This window comes from Phascolarctos cinereus, unplaced genomic scaffold (genome assembly GCF_003287225.1).
Source record: "Phascolarctos cinereus isolate Bilbo 61053 unplaced genomic scaffold, phaCin_HiC Scaffold_4;HRSCAF=312, whole genome shotgun sequence".
Taxonomy (NCBI): Eukaryota; Metazoa; Chordata; class Mammalia; order Diprotodontia; family Phascolarctidae; genus Phascolarctos; species Phascolarctos cinereus.
The window spans coordinates 458,603,244-458,621,689 of record NW_027555847.1 but is presented as its reverse complement, the minus strand read 5'-3'; the positions used below and the strand labels follow the sequence as shown (position 1 = coordinate 458,621,689).

Sequence of the window (18,446 nt, the reverse complement as noted above, 5' to 3'; positions counted from 1 at the left end):
TGGAGGGAGGGATAGAATAGAAATTTGGAACCCAAAACTTTAAATAAACATGTTAAAAAAAATCTGGAGGAAAATATAAAATAAAATAACTACATAAGCTACAGAACAAAACAAAAAAGAAATATAACTTGCACATCTGTACATGTTGTACTGCTCATTTTTGTCAAGTTCCAACTTTGCTTTCAAAGACATCTTTTCTTGCTGCACCTCTAGTGGTATGGGGAAAGGGCTTTCAGAGCTGATAGGATCCATGGACAGCTTTCAGCGAGAATTTGGAGAGGAAAAAATTACATTCTTTGATCTAATTGGTTCCCTTTGTGATTTTTTTTAATACTTTTAAAAACGTTTTTGGAGGCATCAATAGGCTTGACCAGACTATCAAAAGATTTCCATTACACAAAAGAAAGTTGAAGAATCTGTACTCTAAGGCAACATTTTAAATGTTCAGAAAAATTATGAAAAATAATTGGAGAAAACTGGGTCATCTTAGTGTAAAAAGAAGACTTAAGAGGAACCTAATAGTTGTCTTCATATACCTGTTAGAATCTCATGTGGTAACAATATTAAAATAATCCCAAAGGTCAGAAATAAAATAATTACTCAATGATACACTTCCAGTAGTTTTTGCCATAACAGGAATGTATTAGTTGATAGTCTGTAGAATTCATCAAATTTATCTACTACTTATTAAGTGTTTTTTCTTATAAAAGTTTTGCTTTTATTGACTTTCAGAATAAAATTTTAATTTTTGGTAAAGTCCGTGTGTTACTGCTATATTTCCCAAAAACAAAAGGTCTAATTTTCTTCAGAAAATCTATGGTTTTATCAAGGTAGGTACATTCTCATAATGAAGTTCATGACCCTTTTATGCCTTCCCATCCTATATGGCATTTGTTTATGTTCCCCTATATCCATCACAGTGGGCCCACCTGTCGTGCCACTGATATTTTTCCTCATTCTCTTGACATCACATGAAATACCCAGGCTATCTCTCAGTTGCCCTTGCATTTGTCAAATGATCAGTACATCTTTTTTGCTTATGTATCTTTCTGATGATATCTTTTGAATATTGCTGTTCTTGCATACTACTTGATTGCTAAGTGCAGCCTATGACTCACACCATACATCAACAGATTACTTGTTTTTAAAATGGGCTCTTGTTTAGTTAAGAAATTTAATTTAGTCTGCTTTTCTCTCTTTTGTTTAGTTGTGGGGTTCTGTTCATTGTTCAAGATACATCCTATTGGACAAATTCTATGGGTAGTTCATTCGTTCATTTATTGTAGTTTGAACAACAGAAACTCTTCTCCACTTGTTTTTTCCAGTGTAAATAGATGGCCATAATTCATGAGTGATTATTGATCTCTTTATGAGGCTTTGTTCTGTTCCAGGGATTGGTACAACCCACACAATGTCATCCACAGATAGGAGCTTCTGGAGGATGTAGCCATCTCTAGGGGTTATTTCTTTGATTTTGGTTATGATGTGATGCCGCAGTTTTTCCAAGATGGTGGCAAACACCTTTCTCAGCCATAGGTCCCCTTGTTTTATGCCTTCCTTCATCTCAGAGGGTCATCAAGCAAGCAGTTAGGTCTGTTACATCTTTCAAGGAATTGTGTGTGTGAGTGTGAGACAGTTTAAGGCAACATTTTACTCTATTGAATCAAATGCTTTTTTATAGCCAACAAACAATGAGTGTATTAGGATATTGTGTTCTGTACACCTTCTGCTCATTTCTGTTTTTACATTGTGTGTGTGTGTGTGTATGTATGTGTGTATATATATATATAGATATAGATATATAGGTACACACACACACACACACTTTTTTGGTGAGGCAGTTGGGGTTAAGTGATTTGCCCAGGGTCACACAGCTACTAAGTGTCAAGTGTCTGAGGTCGGATTTGAACTCAGGTCCTCCTGACTCCAGGGCTAGTGCTCTATTCACTGTGCCACCAAGCTGCCCCAAAATCTCACTTGTGTGGGGATTTTTTTGTTTTTTTGTTTTGTTTTGTTTTTAATGTGAGGCAGTTGGGGTTAAGTGACTTGCCCAGAGTCACACAGCTAGTAAGTGTTATGTGTCTGAGGCCCAATTTGAACTCATGCTCTATCCACTGCACCACCTAGCTGCCCCCATTTCCTATTTATAAAGGTCTGATGTACAGTATCATTTACAAAAACAGGCTTGCTTCCTATTTCATGCCTTCTTCATGAATGCCATTGATTTATGTGTAGATTATTCTAATAAAAATTTTGAGGTAGGAAAAGGGTAAATGATTACATAATTATTAATATTCTCCTAGATACCTTTAAAATGTCAGATTTTTTTTTCTATGCCTCCCCTCTTTCAGAAGCTATAAAAATTCCCCTCTTCTTGCTTATTGGCTTCATCTAAAACAGTAAGGGGCTTTAAAGTGAGTACTCATCTGTTGTTTACTGGCTCATTTGATTAGAGCACTGTTCTAATAAGGTAATAGTTTAGTCTCCATGTTAGCCAGTTAGTTTTTTTTTTCCCTGCCCATAATCACAGGCTGTATTATAGTACCGGCCACCTGTTTTATGCAAATATATTTGGTGCCCCCAGGTCAAAATATATGTGAAGGGATTGTCATAAATCTGGACTTAATAACTATGAAAGTAAGTCAAAAATATCAAGTAATTTCTCTTCCTGTCAAAGAAATACCTCCTAGCTGAATTGGGTATATTAGTCACCTTAGGGATGAATATTTTAGTAACTGATCATAAGGTAATTATATTCTTCTGTGGAAAATAATTTATCTTTTTTTTATAATACAGTATACCAATATTTGATGAATTGCTTTTGGTAATATGTTTTTAATGTTTTCTATTGATAATAATATAGCCTGGTTTTTCTTTGCTATGAGAATTTTATCAATGTAGGTGGAGGAAGGGAGGGAGAGGATGAGGAACTACTTGATTAACAGTAGTAGAGGATGTGCCACTACTGGAAATAAGTAATGAATATTGAAATGAGTTTAACCTTTAGTTTCAGTGGATCTGTAACCATGGTTTTTGTTTTTAAAGAATTTTAAATGCAGATCTCTGAATCTTTAATATGCTACTGCCATGATCTTTGTTGATTTCAATAACAGTCACAATTCTTCCAGTACTCTGTGCTGGAAGAATTATAGTTTCCTTACATTTAATCAATAAATTTTATTTTAAATCACCAAAATAGTTGAAATTGGACATAGAATCTAGTAATTATACATAGTAAAGGATCAAGAACAAAAGGGTAAACTTACTTTCTCTTATTTTTGTCTAAAGACATGGAATTCGGATGAAGACAAGAATCTGAAATTAGGGGTGAAAAAATACGGAGAGGGACATTGGCAGAAAATTCTCTCAAGTTACGCATTCTGCAATCGAACAAATGTTATGTTAAAGGACAGGTGGCGGACTTTGAAGAAGTTAGAATTAGTTTCTTCGGACAATGAGGACTGACTGAATGTGTTTGTAAAAGGTGGGTTAAATGAGGAAAAGCATCTGGATCAATTGATTGGTTTAAAACACTGGCAGTTGATGTATTTTGGAATTTCTAAATGTTCTGGTGTGATAGTATATTTTTCTGTGGAACAAAGTCATTGGACAGGCTTCTTAGTACTATGTCTTTTTTTGAACCATGCCACATACTTACTATCATTCTGCTCAGTTTGATATAGAATAGTCTGAAAAAAAATATCTGCCAAACAAAATTTGAATGTTTTGAGTCGTTGAACAATTATGTTCTGCTAAGATACAGTTGCTTGACTTTATGGCATCAGTGTGTCACTTTCAAAGCCTCATTGATAGAATCATAAATCTGCAGTGTTATTTCTGTGCATTGTATGTTTTCCTAATAGGAGAAAGGTTGAAAAGTAATAAATTACATACCTAAAATAACATAATATTGGCTAATAAATTTTCTTACACGACAGACTGTTTTGACTTCATTCTGATAGACTTTTAAGTTAAATGTTAAGCTTGACTTTTGTAGTATATATGAAAACATACATCATAAATATCTAGTTCTGTGATTTTATTTAACATAGTACCAAGCAAAATGTATTAATTGCACTAGAAACACTTGAACTCTGATAGGTCAAATTAGCGATTTTGATATCACTTAGGTGAAAATTGATTAGAAGAACTCTTGGAATCATCATTGTGTGTTTTGTTCATCTCAGGCATTTTGTTCTTAATGTCTTGGTCAAGGAACAGATAGAATTACTTAATTGTATGCATGGATGCATCCCGTTAGTTGGACTAGCTAGAATGTTTTTCTTTGTTAAATTATCAAACCAGGAAGAAAGTAACATGGCAGATTTATTTATGATAACTGTAGAATTGCCTTGCAAGTATTAGAAATTGGAGTTTGTAGACTGAATATAAGAAAGCATTAGAACAGTTGTGTCTGTGTCTTTTCCATTTTCTATTTAAAGATTCAGTCTGCTCTTTTCTTTTGTGGTTGAAATTGTGTATTACTAAATAAAAAATTCAAATCCTCTTATTGTTGCCAAGTATTTGAATATGCAAAAATTCAGATAGCTACCAGAACTCTATTGCTTGATTGATAACTAGCTAAACTTCTTCACTGTCTTTGCTTCAGTCAACTTAGATTATAGTACAGCACAAGAGCTCTTAACTTTTTTTGTACCTTGGGCAGTTTGAAGCCTATTGTCTCATCAGAATATTATTTTTCTATACATAAAGCAACAAGAATTTATTAAGTGCTTGCTATATGTCCAGCACTGTATTAAGCGTATTTGTTAATAATAAATTCAAATGAAAAGACCATCAAGAAGCTTATATTTTAACGGTGGAACACAATACATAAGAAGAAGCTGAAAGTGGAGCGCACGCAAGTTAGGACATTGTATCAAAAGTGTAGTAAGCGGTTTTGGAGAAAGTTTGTGGCAGGTGAAGTTTAAAGTACTAACAGTACATCTTCATATAAATAACATGCGTGGGTATGTAAAAACAAAAGTATTCGGGAAATAGTTTGAAACTAAATGGGTAGATTTGGAATCATTTCCTCAGCGATGACAATTACTTCTATGTGAATGGATAAGCTTGATAAGGAAGTAGAGGGGCTTTATCTGAGGAAAGAGCCATATGTCTGCCCCCAAGGGAGTCTCTATATGGATGTCCTTTTGCCATCTTAAAAACCAAAAGATACAAAATAATCTGTTCTTCCCCCACAAAATGTGTCCTTGCCACATCCACTATTTCTAAGATGATGGTACCACCATACATCCCTCACCTAAGCTTGCAACCTCAGTATTACCTGGCTCTTTCATCTCTCACACCAATCCAATCAACAGCCAAATCCTGATTATTCTACCTAGAAAATAATTCATATCTCCTTTCATATTTCTTTTATCACTGCCAATATTATGATGATAATCTCATTTCTTCCATTCTCTTCCCTGTCCAGTCCATCCTTACAGTAGTACCAGTAACTTTAACAATAATAGCTGACACACATAGTGCTTCAAAATCTATAAAGCACTTTACTTTTGCCATTTAATCCTCACAACAATCCTGTGAGGTAGATATCCTAATAAACCATTTTACAGATAAGGAAACTAAGGCTGTGAGGTTAAGTGACTTACCCAGCCTGGTAAGTGTATTTGAAGTTAGAGTTAAACTCGGGTCTTCTTGACTTATAAGACCAGCATGCTACCCACTGTGCCACTTAGCTACCTCTACCAATGCACAGTTAGCAACACAAGTCAGACCATGTTGCTTCCCTACTCAAATCCTTCAGTTGCCCCATTTTCCCTATGACATAAAATGTATTCTACAAACTAGCATTAAGGACCTCTACAGTCTCTGCCATCTTATGTTTTCACCCTTATTTCATCCCTTCAGGGCTTTTCTTCTACATAAACTTGGCTAGTAATTGTTCTGTAATATCTTAACTTCCATGTTTTTAAGTATACCATTCCCCTGGAAATCCTTGTCTTCCTTCAAGATATAGTTCAGATGTAACCTTTTAAAAGAAAACTTCCCTCATTTCAACTCCCCTCCAGAAAATAAGTGCTCTCCATTTTCTTGAAGCACTTTAAGTCTACCTTGCATCATATTCATTTGTGTACATGTCCCATCTCCCCCACTCCCCAAATTGTCCTTAATCTCATTAAAGGCAGGGACTGGGTTTTTTTTTTCCTCCTTTAATTTCCGAGCAATTTTGAACTGTATCCAATAAGCTAATTGTATATCCTTCAACCCAACAATCCCACTACTAGGTCTACCCGAAAGAGACCAAAGAAAGAGTGAAAAGGACCCACCTATATGCACAGAAATATTTATAACAGCTCTTTTGTGGTGGCAAAGAATTGGAAACTGAAGGGATGCTCATTATTTGGGAAATGACTGAACCAGTTATGGTATATATGAATGTGTTGGAAAACTATGGTGCTATAAGAAATGATGAAGGGGATGGTTTCAGAAAAACCTGAGAGGATTTGTATGAAATGATGCAAAGTGAAATGAACAAAACCAGGAGAACAATTTATACAATAAAAATATTGGAAAGACAGTCATCTCATCTCTGAAAGACTTAGGAACTCTGATTTGTTTGTTGTTCATCCTTTGTTTTCTAAGAGAACCAATGATATGAGGAAGGTGATGTCTTGACTTGCAACTGAATTGAATTTAAGTGAGACAGAGCTGTGCAGTCATCGGCCTCACTCTGTCCTCCAGAGTCATCGGAGTCCAGTGGCAAGACGTAGGTCAAGACGACTGGCAATGATCAGATGGAACTCTGATCAACACAATGACCAATCTCAGTTTCAAAGAACTCATGATGAAACATACTATCCACCTCCAGACAGAGAAGTTATGAGTGCAGATCAAAACATATCTTCTTTTTCTTGCTTGCTTTTTGTTTTTTGGACATGAATACTGTGGGAATTTGTTTTCTATAACTACGTATTTGTAATGGGCTATCTTTTTTTTTTGCTTGTCAATAGGTGGGGGTGGGACGAAAGAGAAACTTTAGAACTGCAAATAATATTGAATTTTTAGAAAGCAGAAGATAAGGTAGGAGTTGCTAGCCATAGGGCAGGGAAGTAGTACCATTTTATTATGCTCCTGTAATCCTATAGTTGATGAAGGGTCATTTAAGTTATCTCAGGATGCTAGGGGGATGATGTATGGTTGAAAAAATAAAATTACTTGGTCAGGTAGGTGGCCCAGTAAATAAAGCACAGGACCTGGAGTCAGGAAGATCTGAGTTCAAAATGTGACATCAGACACTTACTAGCTATGTGACCCTGGGCAAGTCAGTTCCTGTTTGCCTCAGTTCCTCATCTGTAAAATGGGTACATACTGGAGAAGGAAATGGCAAGCTATTCTACTATCTTTGTTAAGAATACCAACTAGGGTCATAAAAAGTCAGACGTGACTGAAAACAACTTAACAAGGACAACACAGAACAACAGTTTTGAGATATCCACTCAGCATAATGTAATTTTCTTCTTTATTTCTGTTTATATTGGCAGCTATATGGCACGGTGGAGAGAGCGCTGGGCCTCGAGTCAGGAAAACCTGACCTGAGACCTGAGTTCAAATCCAACCTGGAACACTTATTACACTTATTAGTTGTGTGATCCTGGGCAAGTCACTTAACTTCTGCCTTTTTCAGTTTCCTCAACTGTTAAAACTGCATCTACCTCACAGAGTTGATGTGATCAAATGAAACGATTTGTAAGCATTTCCCATAGTCACTGGCACCAGGCACATAAAATGCTCTTAATAAGTGCTTATTACCTTTCCTTTATATTGCCACTTTTAGCATGGTTGCAACTTCTCCTTTTTTTTAAACTCACCCAGTACATAGTAAATTTTGTAATAGTCCTTCATTTTTAGTCAATATATGTTTTTGGTTTTGGGGTGTGTTTCTTGTAAGTAATAGATTGTTAAGTTTTGTCTTTGCTCCATTCTGTCACCTGCTTTCATTTTATTGCATTAATCCACTTGTATTTCAAATTATGTGGTATGTTTATATTTTCCTCCATTTGTTTCTAGTATTTTTTTTTCAAACTAAGATTTTTCTTCTTGTCTCCATGACTATTTTTGCTTAGTCTAGGCAGCTGTCTTCTTACCGGTTCTCTTGTCCTCATCCTCAAACCCACTCCCTCCTATTTATCAACTCTTTCCCTAGTTTTGCTTGTTATTCCTCCCTTTTTGTTATATAATTGTTTCCCTTTTTTTTGCCCTTCATTTATCCTCTTAAGTGATTAAGTCAAAATTTCTCTCATGTCTTCTCCACCTTTTTAGTCTCTTTTTTTCTTTTTCTGTGCCCTTTTTAAAAAAAAAGTCTATTGATATCTTTTGTTTTTACATTGCCTAAATTTTTCCCAAGATCCTTCTCTTCCCCACCATCCAGCCATCTCATATAACAGAGTATTTTTAAAGGAAAAAAATTGAGAAGAGAAAAAGAAAATTATGCAGTGTTCCATACCCAAGGACTTTACACGTCTGCAAAAGAGTGAGGGTGAGTGTCTTCTTATACTTCCTCTTGAGGGCCATGCTTTTTCTTTTAATTTTGCAGAATTCACTCTTAAGTAGTTTTGTGGGGTTTTTTCTATGCACCTTGTTGTAGTCAGTGTATATTGTATGCAGCTTACTTCACTCATCCGTTCTTGTAAATATTTCTATTTTTTGTATTCATCATACTGGATATTTCTTACAACATAATATTCCATTATGTTCATGTACCACAATTTGTTTAGTCATTCCCTAACAGATGGACATTTCCTTCACCTTTTCTAAAGGATTTCTTTGCTGTGTTCTCTTTCCTTTCTATCCTTCAAGGTAGGTGCTTTTGTTATTCCCATTTTACAGTTGAAGAAATTGAGGCAAACTGGGTTAAAATGACTTTCCAGAGACACATACCAAGTGTCTGAGGCTAGATTTAAACTTAGGTTTTAACTCTACATCTAGTACTGTAGAATTTGCCACTTAGCTGTAGTAATAAGGCTCCATTCTCCCCCAAATGGTAGTTCTAATGTAATACTCTTTCTAGAGTTATTTTGCACTTGAACAAACTGGATTTTGGAGAATAAGAGTTTTAACCTTTTTTTGGAGGGGGAGTCATAGACTACTTTGTGGTTGTTTGGTGAAGTCTGTGGACCCTTTTTCAGAATTAGAAATGTAATTCTGAAATGCATAAAATAAAATGCATAGGATTGCAAAGGAAAGCAATTATACTGAAATACAGTTACTAAAACATTAAGTGCAGAGACCTAAGGATAAGAATGTCCATCAGGGCAAGTCACTGGCAGAGTCCAAAATTTTAATATCCTGCCACCTTACTCTGTGGCCTTATGTTGTTTAACCTCTTCATACTCAATTTTCCAGGCTGTATTTACTTCCTTGTGTACATATTGTAGGTTCTCCTTGAAGGTATTTTTCTTTTTTAGCCCCAGCCACCCAACAAATAGGCTGGCAGACAGTAGCTGCCTAATACATTTTTAACTGACCTGAGTAAGAGAGACAGTAATATTTTTACCACTTTGTTTTGAGGTAATAATAATAATAATAATATAGTGAATGGGCTGTCAGCCTTCTGCAGCCTCACCTCTTTCTCCCTTCTCATCCCAAAGAAAACCATGCATAAGAAACAAAAGTAGTATTTTTATTTCAACTTTTAAACAGGATCTTTTCAATTTCTCAAAGATAAAGCAGTCACATCGTTAAGCAAGGTCCCATGGTTTAAAACTCTCCCTGTGGGAGTTCTGAGATATTTTTTGAGGCACTTAATTCTTACAGTTGAAATGTTTCTTGGATGCTAATAGAAGTGAAATTCTGTAATTGACGTAATTACTCCACTCCTAAGTTTCCTTCATTACTCAATATTAAAAGTAAATTCTGTTGACCCTCAATTTAACATTGGATTGTTCTTGTCTATCAGAAACATTAGTATCCATTTACTTCCTCCAGTAAAAACTTTAGCAGAGCAGTAAATGTTGTTATAAAGTGCTTATGAAAGATTAAATAATTTAACCTGTCTGAAAAGTTTTTGAGAATAAGGACCAATACTCAGTAGGAAATATTCCTAATTATTTAGGAAACTCAAAGGAGATTTTTGACATGGAAAAAAAAATTTAACATGACTTGAAATGTAAATACCCTTGTTGGATGTGGGATAATACTTTCAATGCAATGTAAATGTACATCATGTGTGTCTCATAGACTTCCCACCGAGGAGATCCCATAGAAGTGACCTAGTATAGACAGACCTCAGCTCCACCAAACCATAGCAGTCACATGGGATAGTCACCTAATTTGAGACTGGATTCTATGCCACAATTCCCTTCTTTATTCCTTTATTTTCTTCAAAACATGACAATTAAATGTTTAGCACACACAACAGATAATTTTTTAAGATTGTGAAATGTGTTAAATGTTCTTTATGATATTAAAAATATTCACAATTTTTTAAAAAATTGCTTAAGCTCTAAATAAAAATGAAACTGTGCACAGCTGGACAGGAGCAATGGTCCACTCGCCGAACTTTTTTCCACGTTCCTTGACATCGAGGATTACCAATAGCTTGCCAATGAAGAGTCTGATTTCTGAAACAATATTTTTTAAAATATGTCACTAAACCAGATAAAATTTGATATTAATAAATACACATTACTTTGCAAAGTTGATTATTTTTGTTAATTGAGAGCTGACTTTTTAAACATCCACATATAGATTTTATACTTTGCAGTATAACTAAGGAAAAACATTTATTCCATTACTTGACTTCTCTGTACCTCTTAGCACATTCTTTGTCTACTTCACTCTACGAAATCTGGCATTTGGGTACAGGAAATACAGATTAACATTAGTAGAAGCCTTTTTAAAGTTGATTTTGTTGGAGTTGTTTGTTTTCCTTGAGGGGGGAGGGTGTTGGGTGTTGAGGAGAGAGAAGACAATGGAGGAGTGAGTGTGGCCAGGCATGGCAACATTGAGCCTGGGACATCCCAAGACTTTGGGCCCCAGGCTTCCTGGCACTTAGTTCTAAGCCATCACAAATGGCCCTGAAAAACCATCACTATAAATTTCAAAGACCCAGAAGGGCCTAACTCTGGGAGATGGTGTAGGAACTCCAGTGACCTAAGTTAAGTTCAAGCATAGCAGACAGCAAAGCCTGTTCCTAGTGCAAGCTCAAGTTCAATAACTAAGGCTAGAGACATGAATGAACTGAAGAAAATATAGATCACTACAAAGAATATGCCAGAATGCCTAAAGTTACCCAAAAATCCAACCTAGAAGGAGAGAGTGACTTACTAACAACTGAAAGCAGAGACTCACAGGAAAAAAATGACTACATGAATACCTAGAAAAAATGAAGCAGGACATAAACATGAAATAAAATCTTGAAGAAAGAATAGGAAACTTATCCAAGTAATGAATTCCCTGAAAATTAGAACTGACCAAGTAAAATCAATGACTCCATGAGACAGTTAAAAAATAGAACAAAATTAAAAGGCTGAAAAAATAGAAAATATATTTGGTATAAAAAACAATGCAATTGGAAATCTCATCAGAGTATTTCAGAATCAGACTTCCTAAAAACCAATTTTTTTAAATGAAAGCCTGTACTTGTATTTTAAGACATCATAGATGACGAAATTGTCCAGCATTATTAAAACCAAAAGCCAAAGTAAAAATAGAAAGACTGTACCTATCACTTCCTTAAAGAATTCCCAGAAGGAAAAGTCTCAGGAATACCAGCCAAAGTCTTTCCACATGAAAAAAAAAAAATACAGCAGGCAGAAAGAAAGGAGTTTGAAGTCCAGAAAATCACAGGATCACAAAGGTTGTAATGCCTAAACACTGCCAAAGAGGTGGAGCCAAGATAGCGGAGTAACAAGAAGCAGTACAGTGAACTACCACTACCACCCCACCAAGAAAAAAAAAAGCTCCAAAAAGATGTCAAAAATGCATCAGACCAAGTTCTGATGGAGAAATCCATGAATCCACGAGTCTTGTTTTCCTTCCAGGTTTGCACAAGAGTGGGGAACCTGCGGCCTTAAGGCCACATGTGACCCTCAAGGTTCTCGAGTGTGGCCCTTTTTGTAAGGGGATATCTTCTGTGAAGTTTGAATTCAGTCAAAGGGCCATATTCAAGGCCACAAGTTCCCCACCCCTGGTAGGGAAACAGTCTACAGACACTGGGGAAGCTAGCTATCCAGAAGTTGTATGTGGGAAGCATTCCAGTACTGGGACAGGCTGTGTACCAGGGCAAGAAAAGGTCCCAGGCCCCTACTGGGCACCTCAATAGGAAGAGGTGGCAAGTAGCAGCTTTGTTGCTCACTATGAAGTCCCCGGTCACAGATGAAAACTGGACTGAGGCAGTCTTGCTCCTAAAAGCCTGAAGCAAGAAGCAAGCAGCAGTGGTGCAGAGCAGGGTCTTGGTTCCAGCTTCTAGTCCAATCTGAAGCATACAAAGGGATAACCAAGGCAGGATTCCTAGACCGAAGGGAATCTTTCAGTTCTGTTATTCTGAACCAGCAGAGCTTCCTAGACGGTTGAGTCAAGCAGCAATCTGTTGTTACTCAGAATTAAACTCAAGTCAGGAACTTGCAGAACTTGGATGGGAGATTTGTTGGTCAGTTGGTTGATTAGCTATTGTCCTTTGTTCTCAAAGAAGACCAAAATAACATCATTAAGTTAGAGTCAAGGTACAGTGTGTCCAAATGACTGATCAGACCAATATGGGCTTGGAAGGCCCCACCACACATCAGGCACGGAGTCCACATGAACATTTGGAGTGAAGATGTCTCTAAATTTGCTCATCTCATGTTTCTTTTGAGCTACTGGAATTCTGATTTCCTCATAGAGTAGAGTGTCTTCTTTGATGTGTGATACGCCCATGCCGTGTTGGGTGGTCCTTTTGTCAGTGTTTCCCATGTCATGCAATTGATTCCAAAGTTCTTCAGAAAAACCTTGAAAATGTCCTTGTAGCACTTTTTCTGACCTCCATGTGAGTGCTTGCCTTGTATGAGTTCTATGTAAAAAAGTCTTTTAGGCAAACATATATTTGGCATTCAAACAACGTGGCCAGCCTGTTAGAGTTGCACTCCCTGCAATACAGTTTGAATGCGTGGCAGTTTAGCTTGAGAAAGGACCTCAGTATCTGGTACCTCATCTTGCCAAGTGATGTTCAGACTCTTCCTAAAACAGTTCAAATGGAAGCAGTTCAGTTTCCTGGCATGGCAATGGCATGCTGTCCAGGTTTCACAGACATACAACAATGAGGTCAGCACAACAGCTCTGTAGACCTGCAGTATGGTAGGCAGTGTAACACCTCTTCTCTCTACTTTCTTTCAGAACATTGAATGCAAAATCATCTGCAAATAAAAATCATGCACCAACTTTCCCTTCGTTTTAGTCTTGGCTTGAGTAGCCTTTTCAAGTTAAATAATTTACCATTAATGCGGTAGCTGACCTTGGGTGCTTGTTGAAGGCATCTGACAACATTGCTGAAAACGTCATGCTAAAAAGCATGGAAGCAAGTACACAGCCCAGCTTCAGTCCACTGGTAACTGGGAAAGTGTGAGAGCATTGTCCATATCCAGAACTTAGGCAAGTATGCCATCATGAAATAATGACAAATGACATATAATACTGATGAACTTTTCCGAGCACCCGAATTTTGCCATAATTTTCCACAATCCCCCATGATTGACAGTATCAAAGGCCTTGGTCAGATCAGTGAACATTGTATACAGACCTCTGTTCTGTTCCTGGCATTTCTTCTGGAGTTGTGGGGCAGCAAACACCATATCAACCATTCCTTGGCCATTTTTGAAGCTACACTGGCTCTCAGATAGATGACCATCTTCCAGGTGAAGGATCAGCCTATTAAAGGAGGACTCTGACAAGAATCGTGCCAGCAATGACTGAGAGAGGAGACATCACACCCCACACACACACACCCATGAAGAATGTCACAGGACAACCTATTTCCTTTACCTATATAAAGATGGACAGTGGAGGCATCCTTGAACTCCTGGGAGATAATCTCCTCTTGCCATATAACTGAGAAAATTTTAGTCAACTTTTGTATGAGCAGTAGACCCTTTGCCTTGTAAATCTCAGCTGGAGTAAAATCAGCAGCAGGCACTTTGCACACAAGAAAAGCAAATCTTATTCAAAACCTCTTCTTCAATTGGAAATTTGGCTAGAGAGGGATTGACTTCAACTTGAGGCATACAGTCTGTGGCCTCAACATTGATTGATGATGATCTGTAACCCACCTCTCCAGAATCTTGTCCTTATCATTAATCAATGTGGCTCCATCAGCACCGAGTAGGTCTTTGGCCCATAAATAGCCTTCAGGTCATCATAAAAGCACTTTGGATTGTTACCGTCAGCACAAAACTGAATTTCATCTGCAAAGAATCCTGCATATCTCTAAGCGTCATTTGCATTTTACTTTTGATGGAGTTAAATGCTGCCTCCTTAGAGATGGATGAACTATCTTGCTGGTAAACCCTGTGGAGTTCTCATTTTACATTTAGCAGCTTCTGATTTCTCCATCATTTTTGTTAAACTAATCTTGACGTGTAAGAGTGTCCTGGCCCAGATGAGTAAATGCATTGCTGTACACCAAATCTCTGAAAGCTACCCATTTCTTTTCTGTTCCACTGTTGCCAACTGTGTGTTGGTTCAGCTTTCCTCCAAGTTAGCAATTTGTTATAAGTAAGCAACTTGGAGCTGTTCTTCTCAGAAAAGCACTCTAATCTGTTGATTTTAAGTCTTCTGGTAGTCATCTTGCCTTAGGGCCACCACTTTCATTTAATGCAAATATTTAGCTTGGAGAGGATAAGTCTATGATCAGTCCAGCACTATACATTGTCTTTGTCACTCTCACATCCTCTCTGTCTCTTCTTACAGTCACATATTCTCTTAAATGCCAATGTTTGCTGAGAGGGTGAATCCATGAAGTTTTGTTGCATTTAGGTAAACAGAAGACAGTGTTGGTGATGAGGTCATGGGATGCACAAGTATTTCAATAATAAGTGACCATTGCTGTTGCTGTTTCTAACTCCATGCCTTTCAAGGACGCCCTGCCATGTCTGGTAGTCTGTACCTACTCTTGCATTAAAGTCATTCAGAATTATAACCTTGTCCTCTTTTTGACACATTGATAATAAGGGTCTCCATTCTTCATAAAATTTTTCTTTGCCTTCATTAGGGTTCATCACGGTGGGAGTATACACACTGATGCTGGTGGCATGAAGCTTTCTTTTTTTTTTTAAGGCAGTTGGAGTTAAGTGACTTGCCCAGGGTCACACAGCTAGTAAGTGTGAAGTGTTTGGTCTGAGGCCGGATTTGAACTCAGGTCCTCCTGACTTCAGGGCCGGTGCTCTTTCCACTGCGCCACCTAGCTGCCCCATCATGAAGCTTTCTTGCAAGTGGCAATCACATTGTCATGAGCCTGTCATTCATTCCTCTTGGTAGGCATACAAGCTTGTTGCCTAAATTAGTTTTGATTGCAAAACTTAATGCCATCTTCATGGCACTCCCTCTCACTGTGGCCACTCTAGAAAAACATGTGTCCACCTCTAACTTGGGTAAGCTGGCCTTCGTTTACCAGCCTTGTTTCACTGAGGGCTGCTATTTGGATACAGTACCTGCTGAGTTCTCTTGCAACAAGAGCCGTTCATCATTGAGGTCTACTGGACTTTATGTTGTCCGTAAGTGTGCACACATGTACCAATGGTGAGTGGAATTATCTTTGCAAAAGTGTGTGTGTGTGTGTGTGTGTGTGTGTGTGTGTGTGTGTGTGTGTGTTCTGACCAAAGGGTGAGATCTCTGCTGGCCACAGCAAGCCAGCCAGGGTTGGGTGAGGTTCACTCTCTCTTCCACAGTCATCAAAGTCCAGTGGCAAGACAAAAGTCAAGACAACTGGTGGTGGCCCAGGATGCAGTGTATGACCTTGGTGTCTTCAATGTCTAACCATGCTCTAAGAGCATTGCAGTGCCTGCTTCAGTCGTCTTCGTAGCCACTAGAACAAATTTTTCTCCACCCATTCCACTGGGGGAAGTTTTCACAGGCTTGATGTAGGCACTCCCCTCCCTCCAAACTCCTGACATGTTTGAGGCTTGTCAGTTACCCTCAACCTGGTTTAGCCCATTTGACGAAATGGTTTATCAGGGTTTGGCAGCTGCACATCCTATAGCTTCTTGGAGCCACAGGTGAGAGTTGGGTGTATCATGTGGACAGCAAAGGTGGGAAGCAGCCCTGAAAAACGCTTGGCAGCCCTCACACCAGAAGTACTAGTCTTTCCTGAATATACCCTACACCCAGATGGGAGATATTATTGGGAATGAGGCTGGAGGGTCAGCAATCATATTTTTCCATGATCAGACCACTTTAGGAGTATTGAAAGTTTGCAGGTCCCCAACCTGTCCTTGAGAGATCCTGAAATTATATAACACTCAAAACCCCAAGAAAGCAGCAACCAAACCAGCCCACACTTTCCCATCAGAAGTGCACAGAGCCCAGTCCTAACATCACGTGTGAAGTTAGAAAGCAAGCCAGAAGAATGAGCAGAAAGAAAAAAGAATCCCATCATAAGAAGCTAGTATACTGTCAGGTATGCTCAAGACACAAACCCAGAAAAGAATAACTCCAAAACATCTACAAGCAAAGCCTCAGAGAAGAAAAATAGCTCAGGCACAAATTCAACTAGAATTCCTGGAAAAAATGAAGCATTTGGGGTTTTTTTTAAGTGTTAAAGTATCTATAAATTAAATGACAGCACTAAAGGAAGGAATAGAGAACAAATGAGTTATTAAAGAACAAAAATGGAAAGGCACAAAGAGATATAAATACCTTTTCCAAGAAACAAACTCCCTGACAATCAGAATGAACCAAATAGAAATCAATGACTCCTTGAGACAAGAAATATTAAAATCAAAAGACTGAAAAACTAGAAGAAAATTTAAAATATCTCACACAGCAAAAACAACTGACCTGGAAAACAAATTAAGGAGAAAAAACTTAAGAATTGTTGGACTACTTGCCTGCCCTGCGCAAAGTAAAAAGTCTAGACATTATATTGAAAGAAGTCTTAAAGAAAGTTGCCCAGATACCTTAGAATCAATGGACAAAGTAGAAATAGCAAGAATCCACTAGTTGGTTCGTTTTCGAAGAGGACCAAAATGACACCACTGAGTTAGAGTGAAGTTACATTGTGCCTAACTGTGGCTGATCAGACCAACATGGGCTTAGAAGGCTCTAGCACAGGACAGGCATAAATAGTCGATGTGAACATTTGGGGTGGATTCTGTATATTTGTGCATCTCACATTTCTTTTGAGCTACTGAAATTCTGTTTTGCTCTTAGAACTTAGCATCTTCTTTGATGCAGGCATGCCATGCTGGGCAGACCTTCACCAGTGTCTCCCATGTCATGCAATCAATTCCAGAGTTCTTCAGAGAGACTTTAAAAGTCTTCTTGTATTGCTTCTTCTCACCACCACATGAGCACCTACCTTGTGTCAGTTCTCTGTGAAACAGTATTTTAGGCAAACATACATTTGGCATTTGAACAGTGTGGCCAGCCTGTCAAGAGTTGTGCTTTCTGAAATGGAGTTTGAATGCATGACAGTTTAGGACATGATCCTGGAGAGATGGGCTGAACACAACCATAGTGTTCTAAACAGACCATTATTAATCAATGCTGAAGCTATTGACTGTATACCTCAAGTTGAAATCAGTTCCTCCCTAGCCAAAGTTCCAACTGCAGAAGAGGTTTTGAATGCCATTTGCCTCCTTTTGTGTGGCAAAGTGTCTGCTGCTGATTCTATTCCAGCTGAGATTTACAAGGCAGGAGGTCTACTGCTCATACAAAAGCTGACTAAAATTTTCCCAGTTATATGGCAAGAGAAGATTATTCCCAGGAGTTCAAGGATGCCTCCATTGTCCATCTGTATGAAATTAAAGGAAATAGGTTGCCCTGTGACAACCATGGGGTGGGAGTGGGGGGGGGGTCCTCTCTCTTAGTCATTGCTGGCAAGATTCTTGTCAGAGTCCTCCTTAATAGGCTGATCCTTCACCCGGACAATGGTCATCTACCTAAGAGCCAGTGTAGCTTCAAAAAGGGCCAAGCAATGGTTGATATGGTGTTTGCAGCTCAACAACTCTAGGAGAAATACCAAAAGCAGAGCAAAGGTCTATAAACATTGTTCGTCAGTCTGACCAATCCACTACTCATCTCTTGAAAGAAATGCTATAATTAAAATTCCCAGAAACATCATAACCAAAATCCAGAGCTTCCAGATCAAAAAAAATTACTGCAAGCAGTGAAAAAAAAAATAATTCTAGTACCATGGAGCTATATTCAGAAAGAATCACACACATTTGGCAGCCACCACTATAAAGGAACAGAGAGCTTGGGATATACTTCCAGAAGGCAAAGACTATATA

General features: G+C 37.9%; 2 protein-coding genes across 4 annotated transcripts in view; one reads left to right on the top strand and one right to left on the bottom strand.

Moving 5' to 3' along the window:
- TERF1 (telomeric repeat binding factor 1) overlaps positions 1 to 3,937 on the top strand; it is a 43,973-nt gene extending 40,036 nt beyond the window's left edge. For 2 of the 3 annotated variants that reach the window (XM_020971028.2, XM_020971026.2), the window contains one exon: positions 3,289 to 3,937. In XM_020971028.2, the coding sequence (XP_020826687.1) occupies positions 3,289 to 3,465 (177 nt within the window). In that variant the 3' untranslated portion in view covers positions 3,466 to 3,937. Of the gene's footprint in view, positions 1 to 732; positions 831 to 3,288 lie in introns of all 3 variants that reach the window. The other variant, XM_020971027.2, reaches the window with a different exon arrangement.
- A 5,688-nt stretch (positions 3,938 to 9,625) lies between these two features.
- Positions 9,626 to 18,446, bottom strand: part of SBSPON (somatomedin B and thrombospondin type 1 domain containing) — a 56,206-nt gene continuing 47,385 nt past the window's right edge. The window contains exon 5 of the mRNA XM_020971050.1: positions 9,626 to 10,586. Coding sequence (XP_020826709.1) covers positions 10,469 to 10,586 — 118 coding nt within the window. The 3' untranslated portion in view covers positions 9,626 to 10,468. The remainder of the gene's footprint in view (positions 10,587 to 18,446) is intronic.